Raw genomic sequence first — 23,183 nt, forward strand, 5'->3', positions numbered from 1 at the left:
GCACAAAGCCAGTTTTATGATAAAGTGTTGACTAGCTCATGTAATTTACTGACTACTGCACTAAATGTGAAAAACAAAATGACTGTACGGGTAGACAGTTTATACTGAATGTGTATTGCTTTTGAACCACTGTAAAGTTAAAAAACTGTAAGTTGAACCATCTTAACTTGACTCTTGACTGTTTGTATTTGAAATTGGGGTTGTCTGAAGAAAAAAATAGGCTGTATATTATATATCTAGAATTTCTTCATCATGTCTAAAGAAAGATATAAAAAGGGTTACTTCTCCACATAAATGAGGAACAGATAAGGAGTGGGGTGGACAGGAAACTAGAAATGAGCTTTCCTGAGCCAAGAGAGTTCCATCTTATGAGAGGAAAAAGCACGTCTCTTACTTGCGCAAGTATAGGCATCTTTGTTGGTGAAGGGCTTCATACACTGGCTACAGCTGATAGGACCCACAACAGGAATGGAACTGAAAGTGTGCCCGTTGACAGTCTTCTTATCTTTCTCCTTGTCTTTAGAATCTTTCTCCTTCTCCTTAATCTTATCTTTTTCTTTTTCCTTTTCCTGCTGAAGAAAAGAAAAGAATCCACAGTTAATTAAACACTGGAGGGCCTTCTCCTTACCTGGGCACCCAGATGGCATGTGGTCAACAGTGGCTGGTGACTATTTTGGACAAGAGTGAAAAAAAAAGTTCTGGGCAAAGTGTGTGTGTGTGTGTGTGTGTGTGTGTGTGTGTGTTTAATTAAGATGTTGGCATGCAAGCTACATTAGAAAATTCACATGAAAACTGGGCAGGCCGAAGAGTTCTGGAAGTGGCTTATCCATTGGTTACTTCTACCGATAGACACAATGCCCAAGGACCAGCACTGCAAGGAGGGCTTCTGAGGCCTCAGCACAGTCCTTCCTCAGCAAGCTACAGCACAGTCCACACAGGAAGAGAGGTCAGCTTTAGGCAGAAGGCAGAAGAAAGGGTGGTAGCAATTCTGGGATTGGCCTGAGGGAGAGAAAGATGCCTGGGCGGCATGAAAAATTGCCGAGGCTCCTCTCTAACTTTCTCACATCAATCGCATATCCCTAAGTGAGGGAGTACCTATGAAATTTCCTCCTTTACTCTAGTTAGAAACATAAATATGCCCCACATATACATTTTCAGTTTCTGCTAATTAGAATTTTAAGGTTTATAAATATTAACTTTGGCCTAATTTTCAAACTGGCAAGAGGAGACTGATAAGAGGGGGAGACTGGAAAACCACACAGTGGTTAAGAATACGGATAATGGTACCAGACCTTGGTTCAGATTCAGGTACTACTACTACTACTACCATGACTACCAACACCAACACCACCACTACTACCACTACTACTACTTGGTAATGGTGTGACCCTGGGTAAATTATTTCTCTGAGCCTCAGTTTTCTCATTTGTCAAACGGGAATAATCACAAAAGTACCCATCTCATACGTTTTTTAAAACATATGAGAATTAGGTGAGATAATACATTTCTAAAGCATTTTGCACAGTGCCTGGCACAAACTGAATACATAGTAACACTTAGCAATATTATTAATTATGCATAATTTACTGGAAATGAGTTTCATTAGCTCATTATTCTCCTAAGCCAACATAGAAAGGTATTGCTTGCGGTAATGGAACGGAAGTTTTGATGTGAGAAGGGAAGATAGAAGAAACTGGGGGGTGGCTAAAGGATAATGGTGCAGGGCACGGAGGATAGGAGAATGCACAGATGACAGGAAGGAGCCTTGTTAATAATTTTTCTCAAAAGCCACCTTTGTCGTTCCTCAAGCTAGTTACCAACAGGGTCACTTCCTTTAAGAAAACAGAGTACTAGGGAAAGGAAGTCCCAAGGCTTAGTAGCTCACTCCTCTACCCTAAGTACCTAGGGGTGCAGGAAGGCAGGAAAAGCAGGCAGTGTCCCTAGGTTGGAAAGATAACCTTCCTAAGCCGTGCTCTCTGACCTCTTTTGTGAAGTTCCTTTCTTTCCTGTGGTCTTCCCTCACTTGTCAGAGTGGCAACAGAAACTGATACTCACCTTGTGCTTCCTGTCTGCCCAGTCACTGCCCAGGTGCTTCTACTTACTGAGCAGGCCATAACCAGGCCAGGTACAAAGCTCAGGGGACACCAGCAAAGGAGAGATCAGACTGGGTGACCAGTGGGGGCACGGGCTGGGAGTCAGGAGCTCTAAGTGCCAGAATACCTTGGCCATGTCACCTCAAGAATAATGTAGGAATGTCAGAAATGTTCTAGAGACAGACTGAAAGCAGAGGACTCATATGACATCAAGCCTCAATCGAAGAGAGGTTGTTATCAAAGCTTACACAGTCATGAAGAGGAATGGAAAGGAATTCAAACCTTGAAAACCTGCAGAACGACTGATGAATGCTGGGTCCTTAATTAAATATCTAAAGCAGTCAGGGACATTTCAGATGAACACCAACCTTAGGAGGCCAGGACCATGGGGACATAACCATGCTCTCCGTAAAAGGTCCTTTAAGCACCGTTTGGCAGAGTACTTGGCTGGCTAATTAGTATCGATGAGATAATTTCCTTTCAAACCAATTGGACTACAAGAAACTACCATTCACAAGGTAGGAGGTTTTATCTATTGCCAATACTATTGTTATGTCCTTAAAAAAATTCCAGGAAAATGGGTGTCCCAAGTCAGTGATCACAACAATTACTAAATGCCTTACATTTTGAATCAATGTCTTCTACGTACATCATGTCGTGTGACTCAATGACTCTGAAGTGGGCAGGGTGAGCGTTATGCTTCCCATTTTACTATGTAGAGGATAAAGATAATAAATAACCGCTAAAAATCTGAACAGTTACTAAGTGCTAAGCACCGTAATAGGCAATTCACATGTATTTTCTCACAGCAACCCAATGAATTAAGTCCTAGGTGTTATCTCCATTTTACATCTGAAGAGACTGAAGCTTAGAGATGTTTAATAACGCATTTGAGGCCACACGCCAGTAACTGCTCAAGCTGAAATTAAGATTCAGATCAGGCTGACTGTAAAGCTCAGCTCTCATACACTGCACTATGCTGCCAGGGACTGGAGAGGTTGGTTGACTTGCAAAAGGTCACACAACAGATGATCAGCACAGTCAAAATGGGAACACAGGTCTTCTGACTTTCTGTTCAGAACCCATCCACTGTAATGAAATGGTAAATAATTGCTACATCTATGATTCATGTGAAGTCTTTTGCTAATCAAATACATATAATGAACATCTAAGAGCCAAATTACTACACTTTTGAATTATAAAAAATAATGAGAGAGGAAGGGAGAAAAACTCCTCCACTTTACAAAACAGGAAGCTGTTCTGAGTGAAAATTGGTAACCGCACAAGTACATAAAACTTTAATAATAACAACTAAATTTGGGGGTTTTCAAATAATTTCTTTCTTTTAACTAAATTTTGCTAAAGGTTTTTCCATGCATAAAATGTTAAATGGAAAAGCACGATTTTTTTGCTCAGGAAAGTTAAAGTATACTTCAATCATTTAAAAAATCTTTTTATGGCAACCAGTTTATCCTCTCAAGCCTTGCAATGTTCCCCAAACCTGAATAAATAAGAAATAGCTTCCCTTTGCAACAATCCAAACTAGTTCTTCCCAGGATAGAAACAAAACAAAACAACCAACTCCACTGGCTCTTTCTGTGTTTACTAGAATTTAGTGCTTTAAAGAAGTCAGGCTCTTACCTCCCCATGCTTTGGTCCTATGAATCTCACTGTTATGTGGGGTACTTCATGAAACCGACCCCATTTTATCGACATGATTCGACCCCCATGCCAGGAAACGTGCTCTCACAGAAGCGGGGGTGCATGCCGTCAAGGTAGAACTCAGCAGCTTTGAGCTGCCATTAGTGAAACCGTAAGAGGAAGCCAGAGACTGGTTAAGAAAGGGAAGGAGGGAGGGCTGAGACTGCTTGTTTCCTTAAGACAGTCTTAACTGTTTGAATGCTGCTGGTAAAGCCAACAACCCTTGTTACAAAGGATACAGGAAATGAAACAAAACCCCATTCCCCCAAAAACAGTGTGTGTGGACAGTGCTTAAGCTGCAACATAAGAACTCTGGCAAGGTTTGGGCCAAGTTTTTACACGGGAAGTTAAGGGACGCATGTTATCTATTTTAAAATAGACTCCTCATTTTATAAAATGCAGTGAGTTTCCTAAGAAAACTTTTTAGTGAAGTTGCCTGCGGTAAAGTGGTGACTAGTTATTTTCTGAAGTTCGACTTTTCCATGTTTAACAACTGGCAAAATGCTTTAGCTGTGTGCTGGGGAAACAGGCTAACAGTATTTAACAGGGATAGATGCAGGTAACAACTGCACTAGGACACTATCAAAGGTGATTCTTAACTTTTCCAAAAATATCCCTTTATACATGTAATTACAATAAAAAGAACACTCTGGACAACTGTGAAAACATGATATGATCAAACAACCATCATGTCACAGATCTTTAATCAAAGAAGGAATGAGAATTACGTTTAACATTAAGTCTTTGTAAACACTACTCTAGGAGGCACTTCTGAAAGGCTAATGGGTACAGCTCTCTTTTATACAGACCACAGGACCTAGGAGCTTTAACTGAATTTCCTGTTACAAAGTCATGTAGTATACTTGCAGCTGTGCAGGAATTTAACCCGTGCACTCAAAAATACCTACTTCAAATCAAATAGATTTGTCTAAAACATTTCTAACCACCTCTTGTTTGTCTACAAAGAAGAAAGCTTAGTATTAGGTTGGTGCAAAAGTAACTGTGGTTTAGAAAAAAGAAAACCAGTGTGATAGGATGGTTTAAAGAGGGTCATTCTACTCCCTTTGTGAACTCGAACATCATGCATATGAGTGTTTAAATACTCTGCAACATGCAAAATTACTTAGCAGGAAACAGCACTATCTCTCAAAGATACTAAGACAAAAGCAGAAACTGCCGGTCTTCCTGTTCTACTTCCTGTTTAGCACCCCTGTTTTCAACAAAAACATACAATATATTTAATCACTTATGCCAGTCGGTGATAATTCTCAAAAGGACATAGGATCAAGGACTCAATTTTTTAAGTTTATATACAAAACCCAGTACTCCAGACAAACTGTTACCCTCCTAGGAATGTGAACAGTTTACTGCCTACTGGCTTTTGGCTTCTTTGGACATGTTTAAGAACTGTGTATCATCACAATTATACAACTGAATAGAATATATCTAGGTTAATCACTATAACCTATTTTCATAAAGATACATATATATCATGCAAAAGGAAAGCAGACATTTTCAAATAATCCTTAGACACTTTTCTGAGTTACAGGTGGCATTTTAATATCATATTCAGTAGATGCTTTTAATTTTTCCTTTAAAAGATGTAGGTCTAGTTTTATTGAATGGTGGGTTAATAAAACAATTGGATCAGATGGTCTCTCATAGCATCTATTTAAAAAATAATTTTGGAAAACTGAAAATTTGTGATTTTCACAGAAAAATGAGTGTCAATATCCATAGTAGCACTTTCAATTTGTTAACATTATGGAGAAGTAACATTATTGAATAGTTAAGAACAAGATTAGAGTTAGCATCACTATGCTAAGAAAATTTAATATTCATTAATTTTTATGTTACCATTTAGAAAATAAATTACTTCTGCATGGTAGAATGCTATGCAGATACATAGCATAGTGAGGGTATTTAACACAAAACATACTGCTTTTCCTCTATTTCTTTCCTTTCTTATTTTTTTTTTTAAGACACAGGATCTCACTCCATTGTCCAGGCTGGAGTGCACACAGCTTACTGCAGCCTTGAACTCCTGGGCTCTGATCCTCTTGCCTCAGCCTCCTGAGTAGCACCACAGGTGTGCACCACTACGCCCAGCTAATTTTACAGTTTTTTGTAGAGATGAGATCTCACTATACTGCCCAGACTGACCTTGAACTCTTGGTCTCAAGTGATCTTCTCATCTCACCCTCAAAGTACTGAGATTACACGTGTGTATCACTGTGCCACGCCCCACACTTTTCAAAAATCATCTTTTGCTACATTGATAAAAGCCAAGCTGTTCCAATTTTATTTAAAAGTGAGCTAATAACAACTCACTATAAAAGGTGACTTACAGTTGCCACTAGGACACTCTAAACACTTGGTAATGGGAAATGGACTATAATCTAGGGTTACGAATTTGTAATTTTTTGAGTTTCCACTGCTAAACACAGCATGGCCCCAAGAGATCAAATCTTGAAGCCAAGTCTGAAAGAGGAACCAATCTCAATTGCAAAAGAGTGCTGTCATTTTGACAAAGGAGATGATCAAAGGCAAGAGATCAACTGACACTAAACAGTTTCTACCAGTGATAACAGATTTCAGTCTAACACAAAGTATGTTTTCTCCTGTCCTTTCTGCTCATCCCCTCCTAGCAAACTCCAGTCCTTTCAGATTTAAAAAGTTAAAAGAAAAAAATTACACTGTATAGTAACATTTTGTTTAAACACACAATGATGAAGTCAGATCACAGGAGGTTGTGTGACTTGAAGCATATGTCTCTGTGCCTCAGTCTGTAAAACAAGGAGGCCAAGATGAGACTTTTTTAAACGTCAGGGTCCAGTTTCTAAATTCCATCTTACATTGTTTTTTTCCCCATTGTGTGTGTGTTTTACCTCATCCATGAGATCAGTGGTATATTCACTGCTCTGTTCTAAAACTCCATGACATTGGGGAGATGGCTAGAAAGGGGGAATCTCCACTTATTTATTGGTCTTCCATGAAAAGCTTGTTTGAAGACCAGATTCGGCAGTTCAAAAGCAAAATAAAAAACAACAAAAAATTTTTGAATGTATCCAAACTATACCATAAAGTTTTTCAAGGTCATGACTATGAGCTTTAGTTCTCTTAGGTGCCTGTTAACACTTAGAGGAATGCTAAGACTATACAAGTCATTTAATAATATTTGGCTAATTTATATTGATCTATCCAAGGGGATTTTCTTTTGTTGATACCAACTATTATCCAAGCCAGCAGTGGTAAGTAAAATAGGTAAGGCTCTATTTTAAGCCTGGCTGCCAATGTGTAAATATGTAGAATACTGGTAAAGCATTCTACCCTCTTTGACCTTCATTTTTTTTTTTGAATTATAAAACAAGGCTGAGTCCGAAGTTAATACTTAAATGTGTGATTATGCTAGACATAATTTGCTAGACTCTTTGTATCCCTCCCTGATTGCCTACTTTCTCTCCATTCTGTACTTGGACAGGAGAAATGAAGAGAAAACAATTCTTGTGGCAGGTTTTGTGGAAAAATTTCTCTGAATGTATTTGCTAAACCAAGAGATCTTACAAAACATGGTAAAATACTTTGGCTATATGTCCATCAGCCCACTGAATTGAGGGTTTGAGCAGCTTAGTGCACCTTGTTTTGTGGGGGAGGAGGCGATGCCCTTTTATGACAGTATTATTGAATTCAATGTTTATTTATTCCCTTACTTCTAAGTATGCATGTATGTACATGTGTGTATATATCGTATATGCATGTATATACTACACACACACACACACACACGCACGCGCATACATACACAGTGATTGCTTGCAAGAGTTCCTTAACTGATTTCAAATTTTTATTTATTTATGTCTTTATTTTGTTAGAGGGTGTCGTGGGTAGACAAATAGGGTATGAGAGGCGAAAAGATTTTCCCCACAGACTTGAAATAGAATGAGTTTTGGTTTAGCACTGGGAATCAGTATAAGAAAGTGAACTTCTTTTCTCCCTTTCTTTTGAAAATACATTTTTAAAAAACATTAGAAATACATAAACCAAAACATTAAGCATAGTTATCGCTAAGTGGGGTTATTACAGGAGATTTTCATTCTTTTACTTTTAGATTTTGAAGATTCCCCTAATGAGCATGTAAAAAATAACTAGATAAAAAATGTTACTTTAGGCTGGGCATGGTGGATCACACCCAGTGCTTTGGGAGGCTGCAGCAGGAGGAATGCCTGAGGTAAGGAGTTAGACCGGCCTGGACAAAATAGCAAGATTTCATCTCTACAAAAAAATTTAAACATAGCTCAGCATGATGGCGCATGACTGTAGTCCTGGCTACTTGGGAGGCTAAGGTGCAAGGCAGGAGATTGCTTGAGCCTGGCAGTTCAAGACTGCAGTGAGCCATGAACACCACTGTGCTCCAGCCTGGATGATAGAGTGGAGCCCTCTACACATACACACACGCGCACACACACACACACACACACACACACTCTCTCTCTCTCTCTCTCTCACACTTGGTTTAAATATTTATTTAATCTCTTAAGCACCAAGAGAATATGTTCTAAATGCTCCTAATTAGAAATAGATCTAAGAAATGATATTAATCTTAAAAGTTCTTGTAATCTTCCGTAGGATAATCCTTCCCTCTAAACCCAAACGTAAATATTTTCAATCCTTTGATCTTGGCATAAAATCCTTCTTTTGCATTTAAACTGATATTACAGATTTAAGCACTGTGGTTTAAGAGGATGGGATTTGAAAAAGAGATCTGGTTTGAACTACTTCTTCACATTAGAGGAGCATCCTTGGTAAGGTACATCACTTTTAGAAAAGAGAGATAATACCTATCTGATAGGGCTGTTGAAAGGGTTAAATAATATATGGAAAGCACTTAGCATATAGTGAAAATTCAGTAACTGGTAGTTCCACTTCTTGTTATTTTTCTTATTATTTTCCTTTACATATTAGGCGATTTCAGAGAGTAATCCTAAATTTATTTTCATTTATGTCCCCATGATTTAACCAGTTTTGGCGTGGATAAAGGCTGTGACAGAATCCTACTGAGGACCGACTACGGTGATCACAAGCAATGCCCACAGTGATACTTACTTTGCTCTTCTTGCTGCTGGACATTTTATTCTTGATGTAGCTGAATGTACGACTGACTTTTGTTGCACTCTTCCATTCAGAATCTTTCTTGAAGAGGCTTTGTGGCGGGAAATTATAGTTCTCTTCTGTTATACTAAATAAAACAAGAAGATTGACTTTTTTAAAGGACTACAGAAGATAAATAAATGTGAAGCAGAATAAAAGGTAGATGAAGGTTGCTGAATGGCTTTTTATAGAACACAGTATGCCACAACACCCAGGTTCTGTTATCAAAACTTGGCTAAGTTTCCTTAGATCCATCACTAATGTTTTTTTGCTCACCTGTTTGTTTTGGAGACAGAGTCTTGCTCTGAGTGGTGTGATGATAGCTCACTGCAGCCTCGAACTCCTGAGCTCATATGATCTTCCTGCCTCAGCCTCTAGAGTAAGCTAAGACTGAAGGCACATGCCACCACGCCTGGCTATTTTTCTAATTTTTTTGTAGAGATGGGGTCTTGCTATATTGCCCAGGCTGATTTTGAACTCCTGGCTTCACACAATCCTTCCACCTCAACCTCCCAAAGTGCTGGGATTATAGGCGTGAGCTACCGCCTGGCCCATTTTTAATGTTTTAATTATGGGTTTTCAGTGATTTCATGTTAAAAAGAGCCTGTCAATTATCAGATAATTATTTTGTATGGAAATCTATTCATCTACAATAGCACTCAATCTACAACCTCCTTTGCAACAAATGGGCGCTTGAAAGGAAACCCATATATGTAGCAGAATGACAGGGTACTTGCTAATAGGAGTTACCAACCAAGGAGTCTTATGACTGACCACATATCCAAGTTCCTTAACGGTACAGATCACAACTCTTTTCTAGCCTTTGGGACGCTGGACAATCAGGACTGTGGACTGGTCCATGCAGCTAGCTTCAATTTTAGGAGGGAACGTACTGAGTAGCAGGTAGAATTGAGGCAGAGTGTTGAAAGATCAATTTTAAGAGTTTTATGTAGATTCAGATATACTGATCTACCTGTTTGAGAAGGCTACATAAAATCTAAGTCCATCCAAGATGGACATGTTCTAACTTAGGAAATTTGCAATGGTTGATTTTCTTAAATGCTGGGCATTTGGGCCGGGTGTGGTGCTTATGCCTGTAATCCCAGCACTTTGGGAGGCCAAGGCAGGCGAATTATGAGGTTAGGAGTTCGAGACCAGCCTCACCAACATGGTGAAACCCTGTCCCTACTAAAAAATACAAAAATTAGCTGGGTGTGGTGGCATGCACGAACACAGGAGATGGAGGTTGCAGTGAACTGAGACTGTGCCACTGCCCTCCACCCTGGAAGGCACAGTGAGACTCTGTCTCCAAAAAAAAAAAAGCTGGGCATTCGAATAAACAATCCGTTACATAGAAAAGGCATCCATTTATACTACACTTTGCTTAGGTGTTCTAAAATAGTTATAGACGGTTCCCACAGAACAGCAGTGACTGCCTCTAGGGCCTCTGTGAGAGGGCAGGTGGCAGGCAGAAGCAGCACCATAAGGGGTCCTGTCAACAGTCAAAGTTTATTTACATATGTGTTGTTTAAAAAACAAAGCAGTCTGTTTTTAAGATAATGGGGAAATGGTATGAAAGCCACTGCTCTAGAAAGGAGAAAGAACAAATAAGCTGTAAAAGCAGTGCAAAGAAAAGCATTCATTGCAAGCGTTCTGAATCAGAATCATAACTGATGCCTCTGTGAAAAGGCAACTCAGAAAAAACTGCAGGGCAGCTATAGGAACCCGAATTATGCTTCAAGTAGAATATTCCGTCTCATAAGCATGAAAACTGAAATTAAAATAATGAGTCAGAACAGAAATCTTCTGCTTGCTGTCAAGTAAAGAATCAATTCGTGGCCGGGCGTGGTGGCTCATACCTGTAAATCTCAGTACTTTGGGAGGCCGAGGCAGATGGATCACCTGAGGTCGGGAGTTTGAGACCTGCCTGACCAACATGGAGAAACCCTGTCTCTACTAAAAATACAAAATCAGCCAGGCATGGTGGCGCATGCCTGTCATCTCAGCCACTCAGGAGGCTGAGGCAGGAGAATCGCTTAAACCCAGGAGGTGGAGGTTGCAGTGAGCCGAGATCGTGCCATTGCATTCCAGCCTGGGCAACAAGAGCGAAACTCTGTCTCAAAAAAAGGAAAAAGAAAAAAAAAGAAGCAATTCATTTACTCTGACAGAGCTGTGTACCATTTACATGTATACAGAAGAAAACAGCTTTAAAGCTTAAAATAGCTAAGAGTATTATAAATTGCATACACACAGAGACACTAATATGAAACAAAATGTTGTTAAACTGTTAGATTTAGGAATGAAAAATCCCCATAAGCAAAGTGTGCATGAGTTCATAAAATCAAATAATAGTGTACCCTCACATCAATAAATACAAACCATTTTTTATCACGAGGATAGTGTAATTAATCAAAGAAAACGATTGAAGACATTAACTTTAAGAGATACAGCCTTCATGATAAAACCACCTTAATCATTATTCCAAATTTATCACTGAAAGAGGAATCCGATGAGCTCAATTAACTTAGTTTATGTAATTAAATGGCCTAAGAGATTTTAAATTTTCTTCATTTCATTTCTGGAAAAAGGAGTAACAAGTTTATAGTACCTCTCAGTCTGATTAGCACTGGTATTGTGGAAGGTACTGTGGAAGGGCCGTGAATCTAGAAAACAAGGCAGAGGAAAAGTTAGAACCAAAAAATTTAACACATGACAGGTAGAATATTTATAAATTCACAATGACATAGCTAAAGCAAAAACAGCATATGAAAGTCAGCACATGGTACCTCCTCCTTCTAAAGGTTTGAAAGAAGGAAAAATTAAACTTGAAACCCTCAAATTAGAACCAGAAGTAGGCAGTGAATTTCTCATAAAGCAAGCAAGTTTAATCCGCGACTCAAGTAATTGAAAAGACTCAAAATAACTTTTCTAATGCTTAAACATATACGAAGCAGGTTTAATTCCAGTTCTTAACAATCTTAAGTTTGCACAAACCATCTTTCTGAGATGACATCATAGGAAGAATATAGAATAGGAAATTAAATGTCATATTTTATCCCTGCTAATACTGCTTTTAAATGTTTCTATACTAAAGATCTAGCTCATCTCTAATATTTTCATGAGAATTGCTAGAAAAAGATTAGTAACCAGGAAAGAGCATCAGAGCTGGCTTATCAAGTCTTGGCCCTGTCACTAATTTGGGATGAGACCTTTGGACTTCATTTCCTCATCTGTGAAATGAGGGAGATAAAACAGATGGCAAAGTCCTTTCCAGGCTAATAGAGATAATAATGAATGAGGCAGATGCATACTTCTTCCTTCCACAACTACTGGGCCATAAACTGCTGCAGATCATTAAAATTCTAAGACTATGTTAGATAGGGCAACATGAAGAAAAAACAGAAGGAATATTATCATTATTTTGATCTACCGCATGTTAATAAAGGTTGAGTTACTGAAGACTTAGATGAGAGCAAGGCCTCAGTTACAGTGATAAATGATTTTCACTTTTCAGGAGATCAGTTACAGAACTATTTCCATGTATATTCCAGGGAAATAAAGGTTACCCTATATCACTATTGTAACGATTTAGACAAAACACCCTCCTTTTTCCTTGAGGTTGGTTTCAAGGATCTCTGAGACTACTGTGAGCCAAACTTTAACCTGATAATCTGACAGAGACTTGAAGATGTTCTACTACCAGTTAACCAGCATTTGGGCCAGGCACAGTGGCTCATGCCTGTAATCCCAACACTTTGGGAGACTGAGGCAGGCGGATCACTTGATGTCAGGAGTTCAAGACCAACCTGACCAACATGGTGAAATTCCTTCTCTACTAAAAATACAAAAATTAGCCAGGCATAGTGGTGCGTGCCTGTAGTCTCAGCTACTCGGGAGGCTGAGGCAGGAGAACTGCTTGAACCTAGGAGGCGGAGGCTGCAGTAAGCCGAGATCGCTTCACTGCACTCCAGCCTGGGTGACAGAGCGACTTTCTATCTCAAAAACAAAAACAAACAAAAAAACTCCCAGATTACCAGCATTTGAAACTCTTCAACTCTCAAACTGTTTTGGATTCTGAACAGAAATCCAAAACTGTAGTTATTATTTTTATTATTATTAAAAATTGTTTTTTAGAAACAGGGACTTGCCATGTTGCCCAGGCTGGTCTTGAACCCCTGGGCTCAGGCAGTCCTCCTGTATCAGCTTCCCAAAGTGCTGGGATTACAGGTGTGAGCCACTGCACCTGGCTAAATTTAAATTGCCAACAAGTAGGAATAATACATAAGAAACCTGAAATTCTAAGTCTTCAAGAGATTGCCTTCCGTATTTTTTTCCCTTTTTCCCAATTTGGGGTTCTTCTTCTATTTATTTCACTTACGACACATGGTAACAACAGCCAGGTGAGAGGGAAAGATTAGCAGAGTAAGAATATCTGGGATTCATTTCCAGGTTCCATATAATCTAGGTATAAACTATCAGCATTTTAATTTCATGATGTCTCAGTGTACTTAAAAAAAATCAAGAGGATTTAAAAAAAAATCAGGGGTTTTAAAACTTTTTCTGCCCAAGGAAACTTCAGTGATATAAGCAGCATTAAATTTTCTAAGCTTGCCTGGATTCTATTATACATTTAAGCAATTACTTAGTAAGTTACCACCCTAGTAATATGAACTAAATAAAAATAAAATTCATAATGCAAAAAAATACCAACCAACACAAAACCAGGCCAATAATAAGCTTCCAGTAGATATCTGTGGAATAAATTAAAAACTGAACAAATATGTGATTGAGTACTAGGAGAATCTATGACTCCTACAATATTTTCAACTTCTCCACTGCTAAAAATTTTAGTTAAGTTATAATGACCTTTTAGATGTGGTTCTGAAAACAGTAATTAATCCACCAGTGCCTCTGAAATTCCTAAAGTGTCATCAAGTTTTCAGAGCATCTAAGAGTAGAAAACAACCAATGCTACTTCCATGACAAAATTATGGACAAAAGAAACGAAACAAAACTTGTCATTAAAGTTAGCCTGCAAAGTATTATTGTAGGTAAATAATATATTTCAACTAGATTATCTTTCAAGGCATGAAATAACCTGCAGATTTATACTACAGCCAGGAACTTCAGGGTGGAACTACCGGATGGACACAGTCGAATATTTTTCAGAGTGTGTTCCATGGAACACCAGTTTCATGAAATGTATACAGTGCTGCACATACTGTGGTTTCCTAGTTAATACATTTGGGAGAAACAGTATATTGAACTCTGCCTTGAAAATCCACAATGTAACACAACATTAGCATTTTAAAGCTTCTTAACCCAGAGTTGCCTAAATTTACTAATATTTGGCCATGAACCAACCCCTCCCTTCTTTTGGTTCTCCCTGCCCACACATAATTCTTACTAGTATTTTTGAATTTAAGAAACACATTTTGAGAAGATATTTGATTCAAAAGTTTCTGCAAGCTTCCATATTTTTAAGGTTCCATTGTGTTGGATTAACTGAGCGACCAGTGCTGTTATAGGATTATAATTCTGTATTAGCAGGACCTTGGCTGCTGCTGCTGTTTGTTTTTTTGAGATGGAGTCTCACACTGTCGCCTGGGCTGCAGTGCAATGGCACCATCTCGGCCACCGCAACCTCTGCCTCCTGGGTTCAAGCGATTCTTCTACCTCAGCCTCCCGAACAGCTGGGATTATAGGAACCCGCAACCACATCCGGCTAATTTTTTGTATTTTTAATAGAGACAGGATTTCACTATGTTGGCCAGACTGGTCTTGAACTCCCAACCTCGTGATTCGCCTGCCTCAGCCTCCCAAAGTGCTGGGATTACAGATTACAGGCGTGAGCCACTGTGCCCGGCTGGGACCTTGGTTTATCTGTCATGCTGACTAGGCTACTTCCCAGTATATTACAAATACTTTTTTTTTTTTTTCTTTTTTGAGATGGAGTCTCACTCTGTTGCTCAGGCTAGAGTGTAGTGGCATGATCTCTGCTCACTGCAACCTCCGCCTCCCAGGTTCAAGCAATTCTCCTGCCTCAGTCTCCTGAGTAACTGGGACTACAGGTGCTCATCACTATGTCCAGCCAATTTTTTGTTTTTTAGTAGAGACAGGGTTTCGCCATGTTGGCCAGGCTGGTCTCAAACTCCTGACCTCAAGTAATCTGCCTGCCTCGGCCTCCCAAAGTTCTGGGATTAGAGGTGTGAGCCACCGCATCTGGCCTATTACAAATACTCTGAAATGAAACAGCTTTGACAATTTCTGAATACCCAAAGTTACAGGGGATTTTCACAACTTTCCTCCTATTGCAACTGGGATCATCTTATTCTGTGTCTATTTTTCAAACATGTTTTATTAGTGAAAAATATACCAAATCTTATTTAATAAGGCCTCCATTTAAAAGCAAATTAACTGTCTTACTGTGCATAATGCATTTCCCTTTAAGAATAGTGTGAAAATGCCAGCTTGAGCAACACTTAATATTGCTGAAACTTAGAATCAGCAAGTGGTAGGGAATTGGGGTGCTTAATCATACGGGTATGGTAATTGTCTCAGACTCATAATACTAGTTATGTAAAAACAATTCATTATTTACTTTTCTATTATAAGAGGTTTATCCACTAAAAGCAATCCTGGAATATTCTAGAAATCTTCCACAATTGAAGACAGTAATTTTCATGAAGGGGGAATTTATTTCTTTTCCAAGTTTACTTAAATTGATACCTTGTAAAGTTTTTATACTAGGCATTATCAAGTAAGAATGTATTCATTTGAAGCCTACAGTTTATTCAAAGAACTGAAAAAATAAAAGTTCAAAAGGAGAGAGAAAGTAGGAGATAAATACATATATAACTCCCTCCCTCTAATCCATAGGGTCTAATTTTAAAGGAAAGGTATTTTTAAAGAAATGGTCTGAAAAGGAGAAGAAAAAAAGTGTAAAAATAGCTTTTAAATACCACAGATGAACATCTAGATATCTGTCCCACGAGACAGAACAACAAAACAAGGAAAATAAAATTTACATTGTGAAATAAAAAGTTTTGTGAAATTAGCACACAATACTATTACAAAGAGTACACAATGGGATGGGAACACATCCCCTACACCTTTGAGGGTATCTGTGTGCTGGAAAGATATCTTGTGCCCTGGAATCAGGAGGCCAGTGGCTCAGTGTCAGTACTACACAGAAGACAACAAATGTTCTATCCAAACCAATTCTCAAAGGCAAGCATAAAGACAAAAGACTTACAAAGGATGGCATGCAAGGGGCTAAAAGCCTCCAAACAATTTCTTAGTACCAAGCCTATAGCATTTTCTGAGCTGGTCAGACCTTCAAGAACAGTCACTGGACACCAAAGTTGCTTACTTACTATGCAACTCCTCCTCCTCATCACTGGAATAAGAAGAGCCAAGAGAAAAGAGAGTTTTAGACTTAAGGAGGAGCGGAGAGATGCTGATGGAGATCCGCCTTGCTGGCCGCATCTGCTGCTGAGCTGAGGAGGTTCACAGAAGACATTAGAGCATGCACAGATTACGCCAGGACCTTCAGCATACGGGGAAACAGTATAATGTCAATGGACTATGTGGTTCCGGGAAATGGTGAATGATGTAATAATTTGTTTACATTCTCATCTCCATTTCTGAATATACAGAATTCTAATGCAGTTTCTAAAAAATTCGGCTAATAAATACATACCTGTTAGATTATGAAAACAAGAATGATCACAATTCATACCTGGGGTTCTCTTTCTTAAAAGTATACTAAAAACATCTACTAGTAGTGTTCCTCAGGATTCCATATCTGGCTCTCTTCTCCCTCACCCCAAATCTCCTCATTCACTCTACCTCTTAACGACAATCTGCATACAAGACACTGGTGAGTCACATCTTTCTAATCTGGAAGCCAGATCTCTCTATTTAGCTCTAGGCTCATTCCTCTCCCTGCTCACCTGTGGGTGGATGTTCCACAGGCAGCTACAGCTCCAAAAGCAGGTAAGTGAACTTATATTTTCCTGCAGAACTGTTCCTCCTCCTGTGTTCCTTCACTTAGTGAGTGGTACCAACATCTAACTCATTACTCAAAACGGAAACCTGGGCACCATCTCTGAATCCTTATATCACACTTCACTCAGGCTTCTTCACTTTCTCTTCTAGCTCAGCCTCTATTCCTCCCCTATTGCCACTGCTCTCTGCCTTGGTTTAGGACATGGTCTATTACTGTAACCTGAATCCTGCAAAAGCCTTCTATTGGCCAGACGTGGTGGCCCACGCTTGTAATCCCAGCACTTTGGGAGGCCGAGGCAGGAATTCGAGACTAGCCTGGCTAACATGGTGAAACCCCGTCTCTACTAAAAATACAAAAAATTAGCTGGGCGTAGTGGCAGGCACCTGTAATCCCAGCTACTCAGGAGGCTGAGGCAGGAGCTGAGATAGCGCCACTGCACTCCAGCCTGGGCGACGGCTCCGTCTTAAAAATAACATAACATAACATAACATAACATAACATAACATAACATAACATAACATAACATAACATAACAAGCCTTCTACTGATCCAATCTCTCCTCCCCATAGTTAGCCTGAAGTGTTCTAATCAATTATTAGATCAATGTAATCAACGTAAATGATTCCATTTCCCTCAGGCAAGAGGCCGAAATTCCGCAGTCTTGCTTTCTACATACTAATTCACCCAGCTAATTCCCAGTTTCCTTCTGGTCCAAACTTTAATATTACTTCTCCTCAGTCAGCCTTCTCTGACCCCTTAGGTCTGTCAGTCCTATAACATCAAATGTTTAAGTTACTGCATTTACCATTTTCTATTAGATTCACTTGTTCTCATCTGTAAATGTGGTGAGGAAAGCAACCCTACCTGTGAGTTCTCCCCTCTCCTACCACTGTCTAGCCTGGTATATGGAAAAGAGTAGGTACTCAAATATTTACTCGATAAACACATTAATAAACGAACTTCCCTTTATCCGACTTTCTGGAATCTCAATGTCCTAAATGAAATGAGAGAAAAAGCCCTGTACCTATCTAATATGAAAGCAACCCATACCCCAGATAAATGCTAAGTGACATCACTGTTTGCTGTTGCAGCCACTGCACGTAATAGATCAAAGAAATGTTGGTATAAATACACACTAGTTTGTCAGGCAGTGAGAGTCTTGTGCAAAAGTAAGATACTACTGTGTGTTCTGATGTGCCTTCAAATGTGAAACGGATTTACAAAATGAAAATGAGCTGCTCCTATTACCCAGAATCTAAGAACATCCCTTTCATGCGTCACAAAATCATAGATCATAAGGAAAAACCTTAAGTGATGAGTATCTAGTGTATCCCTGACAAACAGAAATCTCCAACATATATATATTATATAAAGGAAATGTTCTGGTAACATAGCAATTCAATTTTATAAGGTATTTGATTTAAAGTTTATATTTCATATATATTTAATGAACACGCAAGATTTCCAGTCTTACAATTTAATAACGTCAAAAAGAAGTCTGATTACATTTTTGTTCTGATGTATTTGTCAATGTTATCTTTTCCAAACAGAACTGTGCTAAGAATATATATATATACACTTATATATATATATATATATACACACACACACACACACACACATAGATATACACATACTTCAGTAAATTTCCATCACAGTTAGAGAAGAAATCCAGAAAACAGAGATAAAATATCCTCAATAGCACTGATGCCTAACTTTCCAGAGGCCCACCTTGATCTTTGGTCACACAGATCCTTTACCTTTTTAAAGATCTGGTATAGATATATAACTGCCACAGTTCAGCTCTCAAGACGGCCTTAGCTGTCATAGTCTAATGCATGCCACACAATTACAAGTTACTGCTCCCATCAAAACATGCTTAAGAAACTTGGCAAACTCACATGCCATAAGCGAAGTTATAAAAATGACCCCAAGGGAAAGTGCCCTTCTTTGTGATACACATAAGAGTATTCCTTCTGAAATGCTTGGGGTCAGAAGTATTTCAGATTTTGAATTTTGGAATATTTGCATATATATGATGAGATATCTTGGGGATGGGAACCACATCTGAACATGAAATTCATTTGTTTCATATATAGCTTATATACATAGCCCAAAGGTAATTTTATATAATATTTTACATAATTTTGTTAAGGCCTCATACATGGAATTTTCCACTTGTGGCATCATGTTGGAGTTCAAATGGTTCAGATTTTGGAGCATTTCAGACTTTCAAATTAGGGATGCTCAACCTGTAACACACCACACAAAATGAATGGGAAAATGAAATCTCATTAAGAAGCATATGAAGTTAAAACATCTAATGGGTCCAATACCCCTTTCAACATATCACCACTAATGTGTTTCCAGGGATGTAATCAAGCAGATTATTATTTGAAGAATCTTCTGGGTGGGAGCAATGAAAAGGTTAAAAATACAGCCATAGAAAGGGATCATCTGGGCCGGGCGTGGTGGCTCACGTCTGTAAGACCAGCACTTTGGGAGGCCGAGGCGGGCGGATCACGACTCAGGAGATCGAGACCATTCTGGCTAACAAGGTGAAACTCCGTCTCTACTAAAAAATACAAAAAAAATTAGCCGCGCCTGGTGGCAGGCGCCTGTAGTCCCAGCTACTTGGGAGGCTGAGACAGGAGAATGGCGTGAACCCAAGAGGAGGAGCTTGCAGTGAGAGATCCCACCACTGCACTACAACCTGGGTGACAGAGCCAGACTCCGTATCAAAAAAAAAAAGATCATCTGTCATAACTGAATTCTATACATGTAAAAATAAAAAAATTTTTTTAAGTTCTATCAAGAAACCATCTACATTTCGCAGTACAGTGGGAGAAAAAGGCCCCACACAATCTTTCTCTGATGCAAGGAGGAAAAATGCCGTGCACACATTCCATGGAGAGGTTTCCCTCAGGGCAGTCCTCACAGGCACCAGGCCTCATGACACAGCCAGCACTTGTGCTACTGCGACCCCCTAAAAAATGGCCGGCAAGTCACGCTTATCATATCTCACCCTTCAAATCAAGACAGTAAGTCCAAGACAGGAGGCACTGCAGCTTTTCCCGTCCTCTGTGGTTCCTAAAGAAGCTACTTCTTGCCTGCTCTCCATCCCAGAAAGTGACACAGAAATATTTTAGTCACCCTCTCTACTCAGTATTTTCCTTTACATCAATAGATTTTTTTTAAAACAGATCCCAGCTTAGAAATAATGCTACAAGTTTGACTGTTTTTCTAATCCAGCAAATGACCCAACAAAAGACATTCTGGACAACAGCTCAGTGGAAATACATTTTCAGAAATGCTCAAGTTTTACTGACAGCTGTGATAAACTGTGGTCGAGGCAACTAATAATTTCTTTAGAAGGAAAAAGAGCACAGGTAAAAGCTGGAAAGCAGTGAGATTAGGATGAGTTTAGAAAACATTCTGTTCCTAAACAAGCACGCTCACAATAAACAGCCAAGTGCAAGACAACAAGAGACAATGTTCTAGCAATGGTGAGCAACGTCTAACCTTGTATAAGCTCTGGGCAGAGAAAAATGGACCCTGGCGCTGTTCTGGTTATTGTGAACAATCACACTCCACAATGACAGCATGTGCTCATTATGTGACAGAAAATATGCTATGGACTTCAAATAAAGTCAGATTTAAGCCACATCACATTATCATCCCCATTTAACAGCTGAATTGAGGCAGAGAGTTTCAGTAACAAGCTCAAAGTAATACAGCCACTAAGTGTGCTTAAAGTATCAGTTAAAATATTTTAAGTGTACCAAACATTTTAGGCTTTAAAAATCACTGAGGATTTTAACTATTACACTATTTCAGTTAGGGAGAATATGACCATAGATGAGTCATGCTGAGTGTTTAAGTGATTTGGAATTGAACACTTGAGTCTGGAGCAAATTATGAAATATCCAGCTATCCCGATGCTTAAGGCATACCACACACACTTTAACACAAGTTTTAGTCTTTTCTTCAGTCAGAATTTTAACATTTCCAAAATGATGTATTATGTTTCTAGTGTAGAATAACAAATACAGTTGGGAAACTATTTTAATTGTATATAGGAGGAACTAAGGAGAAACAGTGACATTAAGGTTGATCGGTCCTTCTGTTGCAGCATATGGTATTAGAAAGGTACGTGGGGCTAGCTATCATTCCAGTCTGCGTGAAATGCACGCTACAAATCAGAATGAGGGTATTATATTTGGATGAAAGGCGTAAACTCTTGCTTGAAGCTCTACTTTTGACAGTAGTCTACTACTGAAATCAGGTTCCCTAGGTGAGTTGAGCAGAAAAATTATCAGCAATGGGAAGAAAAGCTCTGTGTGTCAGAACCTCTAGAATAGTGCTTTTGGGAGTTAGCTGTATTATTTATATTGTTTGGATAGCAACTGAAAACACAGTCCAAAAGCACCTTGCTTTGTGAAGGAAAAATAATGAAGTGTTTCATCCACAAGGAAAGAAAGTGGGTCACAAAATATAGGAAAAAGGTCTCTCTTTGGGATACATTCTGTTGGTACTAGGTATCTGTTGCTGTAGAAGTACAATATCCTCTATGTCATGATGCTTGCTGGTCACAGAAGGAGGGCACACTGAGCTGAAATGTCTCACTTAGAGAGCCTTCCTGGCCTTTTCTGGCTACTGAGTGCTAGCATTCTGGCTTATCAAATTCACTGCAAACTATTCAATTGTAATTTCCATTCTATACAAGCCAAACCTCTAACTCAAAGCCAAATTTAAAAAAAAATCAAAACAAGCAAAAACAGGAAAAGCTATTTCTGTCACAGTTCTGGGGGACACATCTTTGAAAATAAGTCTTCATTAGACACCTTTTGTCAAGTAGGCTAGATTTGTACTTGAAATATTAATTACATGAAAACAAGAAAAAATTTAACAGAATCATTCATTATGTCTTTCTCTCTCTCTCTTTTTGTTTTGAGGCAGTGTCTCACTCTATCACCCAGGCTGGAATGCAGTCGTGCCATCACAGCTCGCTGCAGCCTTGACCTCCTGGGCTCATGATCCTCCTGCCTCAGCCTCTGAAGCAGCCGGACTACAGGCATGTGTCACCATGTCTGGCTAGAATCATCCATTATGTCTTAATTCCACTGTGAAAATTTTAAAAATTAGGATTCCAGTAAGTCATGAAGTGAGATGGAACATCCCATAAATACAGGGCATCTGCTTCTCAACTCTTAAACTGAATTATATCAGGGAATAATGAGGAAACCCCAGAAACACCAGGAGAATGTGTTTATTTCCTTGGCTTCAGCCTCCAAGACACATGCTCTTTCAGCAAAGAACATAATGTATCACTCACTCCACTCCCTCTTTGATGAGAATTTAATCTTTATATCCAGATTCCACACAGCAACTACTCATAAAAAAATCAACATTTAAAAAATAAAAAATGAGGCTTCTCAAAGAACAAGTTGCTTTGTGACAAAACAACACTGATCCAATCCAAGTATGTTTCTGAGCATCGCAAGGCCCTGTGCTTATGGGTGCCATGACAGCTCTGCATAACTTCCATCGCCAGTTGATCTGAACCTGCATACAGGTCCACTAACCCCTTTCAGATGTAATCCTACCGGCCCTCACAGAACTAAATCTCTGTCTCAGACTTGCTTTGTCCTTCTTGAGCTTGACATTGTTGAAAAGCTCAGGTCAGTTACTGTGCCAGTTTTCTCCACTGACAAATTCATGAAAGACAGGGATCAACTGAGGAACTTTTTAGATTAAAGAGGTCTAAAGAGACATGACAACTTAATTCAATATATGTTCTTAGACTGAATCTTGGACCCAGAAATAAGTGAGAAAATTTGAAATCTGAATAAGGTGTGCATATTAGATAACATAATTTTATTGACATTAATTTCCTGATTTGGATAATTATACTATGGTAATATAGTATTATCATAGTATATAAGAGCATAAGGTACTCTTATATACTAATGCTAGCACTCAGTAGCCAGAGAAGGCCCGTATATGGTACTCATATACTATGGTAATATAAGAGAATATCTTTGTTTTTAGGAAATATACACTAAATTAGAGGTGAAGGAGTGTTACGGATACAACTTACTCTCTCAAATGCTTCAGAAAAAATCTTTAAGGGGAGTGACAAAGAGAGGGGGAGAGGCCAGTGAAACAAGTATTCTAACATATGAAGACTAGAAGTGAAGAATACATGGGAATACTTTGTACTATTTTTG

The 23,183-nt window shown here is 38.9% G+C and overlaps 1 protein-coding gene across 2 annotated transcripts in view; it reads right to left on the reverse strand.

Annotated features, from left to right (window-relative positions):
* The window catches only part of AKAP13 (A kinase (PRKA) anchor protein 13), a 281,731-nt gene that overhangs the window by 67,491 nt on the left and 191,057 nt on the right, over window positions 1-23,183 (reverse strand). For both annotated transcript variants that reach the window (XM_011996449.1, XM_011996450.1), the window contains 3 exons: window positions 11,551-11,605; window positions 8,898-9,030; window positions 395-569 (listed from right to left, as the gene is read on the reverse strand). In XM_011996449.1, coding sequence (XP_011851839.1) covers window positions 395-569; window positions 8,898-9,030; window positions 11,551-11,605 — 363 coding nt within the window. The remainder of the gene's footprint in view (window positions 1-394; window positions 570-8,897; window positions 9,031-11,550; window positions 11,606-23,183) is intronic.

Source organism: Mandrillus leucophaeus, unplaced genomic scaffold (genome assembly GCF_000951045.1).
Source record: "Mandrillus leucophaeus isolate KB7577 unplaced genomic scaffold, Mleu.le_1.0 Scaffold514, whole genome shotgun sequence".
In the NCBI taxonomy this organism is placed as follows: domain Eukaryota; kingdom Metazoa; phylum Chordata; class Mammalia; order Primates; family Cercopithecidae; genus Mandrillus; species Mandrillus leucophaeus.